We start from the raw sequence: 10771 nt of genomic DNA on the forward strand, positions 1-10771 counted from the left end.
TCATTGGCATTGTATTATTCCAACGCTGCTCATTCCGAGTCCCCCACACGCCCCTCGCCCCTCCACACACACACACACACACACACACACCTAAAATAATATGTAGAGAAAAGTATCTCTTTGTACATTACTTCTATCTGAATATGTATTATATGACTGGGGTAGAAAGGCTGATGGGTTGATTTCTTATGATGCAATGAAAAGTACTGAACTGAAAAAGCACACACACACACACACACACACACACACACCCCCAAACACCACACACACCCAAACCCACACACCCACCGACCCCCACCCCCACACACAGGGTAAACTGACCAAGGTGAGAAGCACACAGCTGAAGACCATGAGGCTGGTCCCCAGGTGGGCGATGAGGATGAGGGTGACGATGAACACACACAGGCACGCCAGGCCCAGGTTACGGTACAGCTCCGTTTGGATCACCTGTGTAACACACACACACACACACACACACACACACATATATATATATATATATATAAGTGTGCGCAACCCAACCTCTGCAAACACACACAAACACACACACACACACACACACACACACACACACACGTGCACACTCAACTTCCGTACCCCCACCGACCCACTCACCCACGTCCACCCTCACACACACACACACATACACACACACACACACACACACACATGCACACTCAACCTCCATACCCCAAGCGCCCACACCCACACACTCCCATCCCCCCACACAACCCACTCCCCAAGCCCCCAAAACACTCCCTCACCCCAACCGCAAACCCCACCCACCCACCCACACACACACACCGCACAACACCCCACTCCCCCCCCACACACACCCCACTCCCCCAAGCCCCCCGAAACACCCCCCCACCCCAAACCCCCAAACCCCACACCACACCGAACAACACCCCCCCACACACACAAACCGCTCGGCGGCCTGCCCCTGCACACCCCCACCTTGTTGGTCTCCCAGGTGAGGTACTCCCTGGAGTAGGGGAAGCACTGGGACAGGGAGAAGCCTGCGCCCTGCACCATGTCACGGGTAGCGTCCAGGGCCTCCACCTGGTCAGACGTGCTCTTCATCACCGTGTGCTGGTAGGGGATCTTGGAGGCCTGCACTCGCACGCGCGCACGCACACACACACACACACACACACACACACACACACGCACGCACGCGTACATACATACATATATATTATATATTATTATCATATGCACAAGTCAGTCGTGTCCGAAGTTGACCACCAGAACAGCAGAGAAGGCATCTGCTGTCTTAGGAGCCAGTTGCATTGCTCGGACGGAAGAGCCTAGTATGGTCGTAACCCGCTACTGACTGTGTGTCGTATGGAACTGACCAGTGGCGTAGTTCCGTACACTGTAGGCATTTGGTCACGTGTAACTGTCAAAAAAAGTTAGAACTAAGCAATGCAACTGGCACCTGCTGTGTCTTGCCCAAGTTACACCCCTCCCCCCCACCCCCCCACTCTCTCTCATGCAGCCATGAGGGTTTTAGGACTGTCGGCATTGGGATGGTTCCCCAAAGGCCAACTAGCCCTCAAAAGCTGCAGCACTAACAGCCAGCGTTATCTTGCCTCCTGATTTCTGAGACACACACACACACACACACACACACACACACACACAAACAACACACACACACATCATCATCATCATGTTGAAGCTTTTCATTAAAATCATCCCCTGGGAGACGTTCCGAGGAAAATGAAGAGATTAAAAACGAGCATACATACATTTGCACACACGCACGCTGAAGCAAAATCATATTTTCGCCATAAAATGATGTCTCTCTCTCTCTTTCCCTCTTCACCATATTTTCCCTGTAGGACGGCTAGAAGAAGAGGATGTTTCTGGCCAGATATATATATATAACACCACATCACATCACAGACCACACCACATTACACATACACAACACCACATTACACAACACACCAAACCAGTGACCACACACCTTAACACCACACCACACCACACCACACCACACACCACCACACACCACCCCACACACCACCACTATTCACCGTGATATCTTCCCCGTAGGACTGGGAGAAGAGGAGGTTTCTGGCCAGACGTGTCTGCTCCTGTCTGACCAGCTGCACTGTCAGGTTGACAAAGTCCACCTCCGTGTTGGGATACTTGTCTGAGGATACACATACGCACGCACGCACACACGCACACACACACACACACAGACATACAGACAAACACAGAACACACGTGCACACACAGAGGCACACGCACACGCGCGCACACAAAAAAAATTCATGTTGTTGTTGTGCAGTGAGTGCTCTGTCTTCAAATGTACGGCACATGCTTTCAGCAACGAAACCGGTAACACTGAATACACTGTACGTTGTAAGCTGATTTCTTGCATTCAGTGCTTCAGCAGCAGCAGCAGCAAAAGCATCATCATCATCATCATCATCACTCCATCCAACAGTCATCGTTATCCTCAATCTAACCATCACCACCGCCCGCCATCATTACTCTCATCGTCACCCCTTTCCAACGTTACCGTTATCCTCCACCTCATCATCATCATCATTATCATTATCATCATCATCACTGTCATCATCACCCCTTCACATCGTCATCGTTATCCATAACCACCACCACAAATACCACTGTCATCATCAACATCAACATCATCATCATCAACAACATCAACATTAACATCAACATCATCATCGTCATCAACATCATCATCATCACTGCTATCCTCACCCCCCACCCACCCACCAACCAACACCACCCACCCTGCCTACGTGGCGAGGTGAATAAATAAAACAAAAAGGTCATACACGTTAAATGCTACATGTCTGTCTTCACGTGTATGAGTCCCTGCCTGAAAGACACACGAAACGAATGATGAGCGCCTAATGGCAGCCATCAAGCGGCTCTACCCACGAAGCACAGGCACCCTGTTTGGCAAACGACCCCCCGATTTTGTAAAGCGCTTATTTAGAGCTTGGTCACCGATCGAGGGTAGGCGCTAAATTGTATTACTCTTTTTTTTTTGTCATAACAGATTTCTCTGTGTGAAATTCGGGCTGCTCTCCCCAAGGGCAGCACCTCACTACACAGAGCGCCAACCAATTTTTTGTGTTTTTTATTCCTACCTGCAGTGTTTTGGGTGTTGTTTTTTTTATTTGTTTTCCTATCGAAATGGATTTTTCTACAGAATTTTGCCAGGCACAACCCCTTTTGTTGCCGTGGGTTCTTTCACGTGCGCTAAGAACAAGCTCCACACGAGACCTCGGTTTATCATCTCATCCGAATGACTAGCGTCCAGACCATCACGCAAGGTCTAGCGGAGGGGTAGAAAATACTAGAGACTGTGCCGGGATTCGAACCAGTGTGCTCAGATTCTCTCGCTTCCCAAGCTTGGGACGCGTTAACTCCAGGCAATCACTTCATACATACATATCATCATCATCATCATCATCATCATCATCATCACTATCATCTTACTGGCATCCACCATGGCCAGAACGGAGGTGTCGGTGGTGGAGCCCAGCCAGGTGGTGAGGGACTGGAACCAGCTGTCCGTGGTGCCGTTGTAGATGTAGGGGCTGGTGGTGAACTGGGAGTACACGCTGTCGAACTTGCTCTGGCTGCCGAAGTAGTCGATGTTGCCTGCCCCGGCGGAGAAGAGGAGAAAGAGAAGAAAAGAAACGATTACAAAAAAATGGAAAAACAATAACACTTTCACACTACACACACACACATACATTACAACGCACACACGCATACACCACACACACACACAAACTAAACCACGCCACACACACACACACACACACACACAAACCAAACAAACAAAAAACCATGACTACCCCGCCCCACACAGACGCGCACATATACTACACCACACCACACCCATTCACAAAACCACCACACACACACACACACGCACACCCCCACCCCCATACGCCAAACACACACACACACACACACACAAGCACACACACAACCATCACAGATTCATACCCCTCCCACAACACACACATACATACAACCATACCCCCACCCCAACACACACACACACACAAACACACAACCATCACACAACCATACCCCCCCCCACCCCATACACACACACACACACACACACACCCATCACACATCCATACCCCATCCCCACCCCAACACTCACACACACACACACACGAACACACACAACCATCACACATCCATACCCACACCCCACCCCAACACACACACACAAACACACAGAACCATCACACATCCATACCCCCACCTCCCCAACACACACACACAACCATCAAACATCCATACCCCCACACCCCCAACACACACACACACACACACACACGGCCACACAGAGACAGAGCAGGGTCCCCTTACCACAGTAGATGGCCCTATCCGCCATCCCCGTCATCGGGGAAGCAGACACTTTGCGACACACCACCCCCCCATGCTCCCGAACCCTCTCCCCCACACACGTACACCCACCACCACTACCACCACCCACCCCTCAGCCACTCCCTTCCCACACACACACACACACACACACACACACACACATCACAGTAGATGGCCCCGTCAGCCCGGTCATCGGGAAAGTAGACACTTTGCGATATACCACCCCCCCATGCTCTCCCCCCCTCCACCAAACACATACACCCACCACCACCACCACCCACCCCTCAGCCAGTCCCTTCCCACACACACACACACACACACACATCACAACCCCCCACACACACGGCCACACACACAGAGAGCAGGGTCCCCTTACCACAGTAGATGGCCCCGTCAGCCCCGTCATCGGGGAACTAGAGACTCACCACCCCTATGCCCCTTCCCTCTCCCACACTCATACACCCACCACCACTACCACCAGCCACCCCTCAGCCATCCCCCTCCCACACACACACACACACACACACATTCACAACCCCCCAACACACACGGCCACACACAGAGCAAGCAGGGTCCCCTTACCACAGTAGATGGCCCTATCCGCCATCCCCGTCATCGTCATCGGGGAAGCAGACACTTTGCGACACAGCACCCCCCAATGCTCCCCCCCTCCCCCACACACATACACCCACCACCACCACCCCCTTACCACAGTAGATGACCCCGTCAGCCCCGTCATCGGGGAACTGGAGACTCACCACCCCCATGCCCCCTCTCCACCACACACATACACCCACAACCACCACCACCACCCCTCAGCCATCCCCCTCCCACACACACACACACACACACACACTTCACAACCCCACACACACACGGCCACATACAGAGCAAGCTGGGTCCCCTGACCACAGTAGATGGCCCCGTCCGCCGTTCCCGTCATCAGGGAAGTAGACACTCTATGACATACCACCCCCCCCGATGCTCTCCCCCACACACATACACCCACCACCACCACCACCCACCCCTCAGCCACTCCCTTCCCACACACACACACACACACACACACACATCTCAAAACCCCACACACACACAGCCACACACAGAGCAGGGTCCCCTTACCACAGTAGGTGGCCCCGTCTGCCGTTCCCGTCATCAGGGAAGTAGAGACTCTGCGACATACCACCCTCCCCCACGCACATACACCCACCACTACCACCACCCACCCCTCAGCCATCCCCCTCCCACACACACACACACACACACACTTCACAACCCCACACACACACGGCCACATACAGAGCAAGCTGGGTCCCATCACCACAGTAGATGGCCCCGTCCGCCGTTCCCGTCATCAGGGAAGTAGAGACTCTGCGACATACCCACCCCCCCATGCTCGCCCCCCCCCCCCCTCCACCACACACATACACCCACCACCACCACCCACCCCTCAGCCATCCCCCTCCCACACACACACACACACATCTCAAAACCACACACACACACGACCACACACAGAGCAGAGTCCCCTCACCACAGTATTTAGCCCCATCCGCCGTCCCCGTCATCAGGGAAGTAGAGACTCTGTTACATACCACCCCCCATGCTCCCCCACCCTCCCCCACACACATACCCCCACCACCACCACCACCCCCTCCCCCCACCCCACCCACACACACACACACTTCACAACCCCCCCCCCACACACACACACACGGCCACACACAGAAAGCAGGGTCCCCTCACCACAGTAGATGGCCCCATCCGCCCCGTCATCGGGGAAGTAGAGACTCCGTGCCTTCGAGAACTGGAAGGCGTAGCTGTCGGTAGGGAAGAACCAGTTGCGGTCAAAGTACTGCTCCAGCTCCACAAAGCCCCACACGTTGACCCCGAACAGGGTCAAGGTCGACAGCAGCACCACGATCTAAAAATTAAATGCAAACAAAAATTAATAAATTATGATGTGTTCGTGTCTGTGTGTGTGTGTGTGTGTGTGTGTGTGTGTGAGGGTGGGTGTGTCGACATATTGCACACACACACAAACACACTAAAAAGAAATATATATATATCTATCTAAACGTGTGTGTGTGTGTGTGTGCGTGTGTGTGTGCGTGTGTGTGGGTATAAATGTATATGTCCGTATGTGTGTGTGCGTGCACCCGTGTATTTGTGTGTGTGTGTGTGTGTGTGTGCGCGCGCGCGCGCGCGTGTGTGTAGGTATGTAAATGTATATGTGCGTATGTGTGTGTGCGCGCATCCGTGTATTTGTGTGTGTGTGTGTATGTGTTGGTATCTGCGCCTCTCCCTCGCTTGCAATTTCCTTCCGTTTAGCACAGAGACATGGCGCCATAATGGAAAATCCAACCGTGACCATCAGAACAAAAGAGCAGGCAAACTGCTGTCCCTGACTATCTGGGCTCGACTATTGACCCAGACAGCTAGCACGCACACTCACACCGTGATTCTGAGATCGCGCCCTCTCATGGGGCAGAATTTGATTATACTGGAGAGCGTCTTGCCCAAGTGACATCCCCCACTCTCACGGCCAAAGAGGGTTTTCTTCCTTTCTTTACCTCCTCAGAGACATCGTCTGTCCTGTGGGTGGGTGGAAACAGCCCAGTCTGCTAAGCTTTTGTCGTTAGAACCGCGGTATTCTTTGCCCTCTGTCCAGTTCTTCAGCGTGAGAATCTTACGCTTGCAATATGTTAATCAATGATGCCAGCAGCTGTGAAACGCTGTCATTGTGGCCCCAGTGTGCTGTTCGTACGGAGAGAGTTGAGGACAGTCGGCGCTGGAATGGTGCCCAAAAGCCAATAAACCCCCAAGGCTGCAGCACTGGTGAACCTGAGCAGCAGTTTTGCCTTATACTCCTTCACAAAAGGACTAAGGTGTTCGTGACTTCCAACTGCAGCACAGAAACCAATGATCACACCGCATCTCACTTTGCTGTTGGTCCATCTCTAAGCTTATGTCAATCTTGTAGGCCCGGCTGTGAGCTGATATCAATCGTGTTGTGTCATCTGTAAGCTTACGTCCACCTCGTTGGCACAGTTGTAAGCTTATATTCAATCTCTAGATAATTCATTCGCCGAGCGCTTGAACCCTCTACACATACAAAACAAAACAAAACAACACACAAACAACAAAAACCATGGCTCCAAACCCCAACCTTCCCTCCTCTCTCTCTCTCCCACACACATACACCCACCACCACCACCACCCACCCCTCAGCCACCCCTCACACACACACACACACAAAACCATCACACATCCATACCCCCACACCCCCAACACACACACACACACACAGAGCAGGGTCCCCTTACCACAGTAGATGGCCCCGTCCGCCCCGTCATCAGGGAAGTAGAGACTCTGCGACGTACCAACCCCGTGTGCTTGTGTGTGTGTGTGTGTGTGTGTGTTACTCGCTTCCGTTTCGTACAGATGTGAGCGATGTTGTGTCTCTCAGTTTGACGCTGTGCTATACTTGTACATTATACATGTATTAAGTATAGCAACATTTTTATGCCTATGTGTTTGTGTATCTTAGATCAAACGACAGATGTTTAAGTCGGCCAAAAATGCTAATGTCTTCACCATTGGAGAATAAAGATTCATTCATTCATTCATTCATTTTCTCTCTGTGCTCGGGGGGGGCTGACCTTGACGGGCACCATGGCGAGGGCCGGCTCCACCACCCTGCGGAAGAACATGGGGATGAGCTCCTTCTGACTGCAGGCGTTGGGGCTGTAGGTGTCCTTGTGGCGGTAGCAGCCGCAGCAGGCGTCGCGCCGCGCCTCCAGTCGCCGCAGGTCCAGCGCCACGCAGGCCGTGAAGAAGATGGCCTGCAGGAGGAAGAGCGCCAGGATGCCAAAGGCCGCGTAGATACAGAAGGAGCGCAGTGACGGCAGGACCTGTGTGAGAGAGAGAGGGGGGTGGGTTTGAGTGACATTTTGAGATAGTGACAGTAGTAGTAGTAGTAGTAGTAGTAGCTGCAGCAGTGACGGCAGGACCTGTGTGTGAGAGAGGGGTGGGTCTAAGTGACATTTTGAGATAGTAGTAGTAGTAGTAGTAGTAGCTGCAGCAGCGACGGCAGGACCTGTGTGAGAGAGAGGGGGTGTGTCTGAGTGACATTTTGAGGTAGTAGTAGTAGTAGTAGCAGTAGTAGTAGTAGCAGCAGCGACGGCAGGACATGTGTGTGAGAGAAGGGTGTGTCTAAGTGACATTTTGATATAATAGTAGTAGTAGTAGTAGTAGTAGCAGCAGCAGCAGTGACGGCAGGATCTGTGTGTGAGAGAGAGGGGTGGGTCTGAGTGACATTTTGAGGTAGTAATAGTAGTAGTAGTAGTAGTAGTAGTAGTAGCTGCAGCAGTGACGGCAGGACCTGTGTGTGAGAGAGGGGTGGGTCTAAGTGACATTTTGATATAATAGTAGTGGTAGTAGTAGTAGAAGCAGCAGCAGCAGCGACGGCAGGACCTGTGTGAGAGAGAGGGGGGTGTGTCTGAGTGACATTTTGAGGTAGTAATAGTAGTAGTAGTAGTAGTAGTAGCAGCAGCGACGGCAGGACATGTGTGTGAGAGAGGGGTGGGTCTAAGTGACATTTTGATATAATAGTAGTAGTAGTAGTAGTAGTAGCAGCAGCAGCAGTGACGGCAGAATCTGTGTGTCTGAGAGAGGGGTGGGTCTAAGTGACATTTTGAGATAGTGACAGTAGTAGTAGTAGTAGTAGTAGTAGTAGTAGTAGTAGTAGTAGTAGCTGCAGCAGTGATGGCAGGACCCGTGTGTGAGAGAGAGGGGTGTGTCTGAGTGACATTTTGAGGTAGTAGTAGTCGTCGTCGTAGTAGTAGTAGTAGTAGCTGCAGCAGTGACGGCAGGATCTGTGTGTCTGAGAGAGGGGTGGGTCTAAGTGACATTTTGAGATAGTGATAGTAGTAGTAGTAGTAGTAGTAGTAGTAGCTGCAGCAGCGACGGCAGGACCCGTGTGTGAGAGAGGGGTGGGTCTAAGTGACATTTTGATATAATAGTAGTAGTAGTAGTAGTAGCAGTGACGGCAGGACCTGTGTGTGAGGGAGAGGGGTGGGTCTAAGTGACATTTTGATATAATAGTAGTAGTAGTAGTAGTAGTAGTAGTAGTAGCATCAGCAGCAGCAGCGACGGCAGGACCCGTGTGTGAGAGAAGGGGGTGGGTCTAAGTGACATTTTGAGGTAGTAGTAGTAGTAGTAGCAGCAGCAGTGACTGCAGGACCTGTGTGTGAGAGAAGGGGTGGGTGTAAGTGACATTTTGAGGTAGTAGTAGTAGTAGTAGCAGCAGCAGTGACTGCAGGACCTGTGTGTGAGAGAAGGGGTGGGTGTAAGTGACATTTTGAGGTAGTAGTAGTAGTAGTAGCAGCAGCAGCAGCAGCAGTGACGGCAGGACCTGTGTGTGAGAGAAGGGGTGGGTCTAAGTGACATTTTGAGGTAGTAGTAGTAGTAGTAGCAGCAGCAGTGACTGCAGGACCTGTGTGTGAGAGAGGTGTGGGTGTAAGTGACATTTTGAGGTAGTAGTAGTGGCAGTAGTAGTAGTAGTAGTAGCAGCAGCAGTGACTGCAGGACCTGTGTGTGAGAGAGGTGTGGGTGTAAGTGACATTTTGAGGTAGTAGTAGTGGCAGTAGTAGTAGTAGTAGTAGCAGTGACGGCAGGACCTGTGTGTGAGAGAGAGGGGGTTGGGTCTGAGTGACATTTTGAGGTAGTAGTAGTAGTAGTAGTAGTAGTAGTAGTAGTAGTAGGAGTAGCAGTGACGGCAGGACCTGTGTGTGAGAGAGAGGGGGGTGGGTCTGAGTGACATTTTGAGGTAGCAGTAGTAGTAGTAGTAGTAGTAGCAGAAACTGCAGCAGCGACGGCAGGACCCGTGTGTGAGAGAGGGGGGTGGGTTTGAGTGACATTTTGAGGTAGCAGTAGTAGTAGTAGTCATAGTAGTAGTAGCAGCAGCAGTGACGGCAGGACCTGTGTGTGAGAGAGGGGGGGTGGGTGGGTCTGAGTGACATTTTGAGGTAGTAGTAGTAGCAGTAGTAGTAGTAGTGACGGCAGGACCTGTGTGTGAGAGAGGGGTGGGTCTAAGTGACAGCCTCTAGATAAGTATCCGTATCATTCATTCACAACAAGGCATCCAGCATAAGGGAGGGTGTACATGCCCACTTTCGTCGGATTTTCGTCAGGACTCCCCGGTTATTCTTAGCGACAACCCGCGTACGCATGCGCGTCTCCATTTCCTTTTTTCTCCAGGTCACCGAAAGGCTAAAATTTCGTCGTGTAAATCGCTGTTTTGACGACGAAAGGATTTTGAACATTTTCGGTTGACTATTTTTGCAAAGTTTACAAGGTA

General features: G+C 51.7%; 1 protein-coding gene and 1 long non-coding RNA gene across 3 annotated transcripts in view; one reads left to right on the forward strand and one right to left on the reverse strand.

Moving 5' to 3' along the window:
- Positions 1-10771, forward strand: part of LOC143295486 (uncharacterized) — a 365664-nt gene that overhangs the window by 21989 nt on the left and 332904 nt on the right. The gene's annotated exons all lie outside the window — the stretch shown is intronic.
- The window catches only part of LOC143294967 (patched domain-containing protein 3-like), a 46418-nt gene that overhangs the window by 11867 nt on the left and 23780 nt on the right, over positions 1-10771 (reverse strand). For both annotated transcript variants that reach the window (XM_076606495.1, XM_076606494.1), the window contains exons 11-16: positions 8073-8324; positions 6157-6334; positions 3496-3660; positions 2046-2164; positions 958-1113; positions 322-447 (exon numbers count right to left, since the gene is read on the reverse strand). In XM_076606495.1, the coding sequence (XP_076462610.1) occupies positions 322-447; positions 958-1113; positions 2046-2164; positions 3496-3660; positions 6157-6334; positions 8073-8324 (996 nt within the window). The remainder of the gene's footprint in view (positions 1-321; positions 448-957; positions 1114-2045; positions 2165-3495; positions 3661-6156; positions 6335-8072; positions 8325-10771) is intronic.

The sequence above is a fragment of the Babylonia areolata genome, chromosome 20, assembly GCF_041734735.1.
Source record: "Babylonia areolata isolate BAREFJ2019XMU chromosome 20, ASM4173473v1, whole genome shotgun sequence".
In the NCBI taxonomy this organism is placed as follows: Eukaryota; Metazoa; Mollusca; class Gastropoda; order Neogastropoda; family Buccinidae; genus Babylonia; species Babylonia areolata.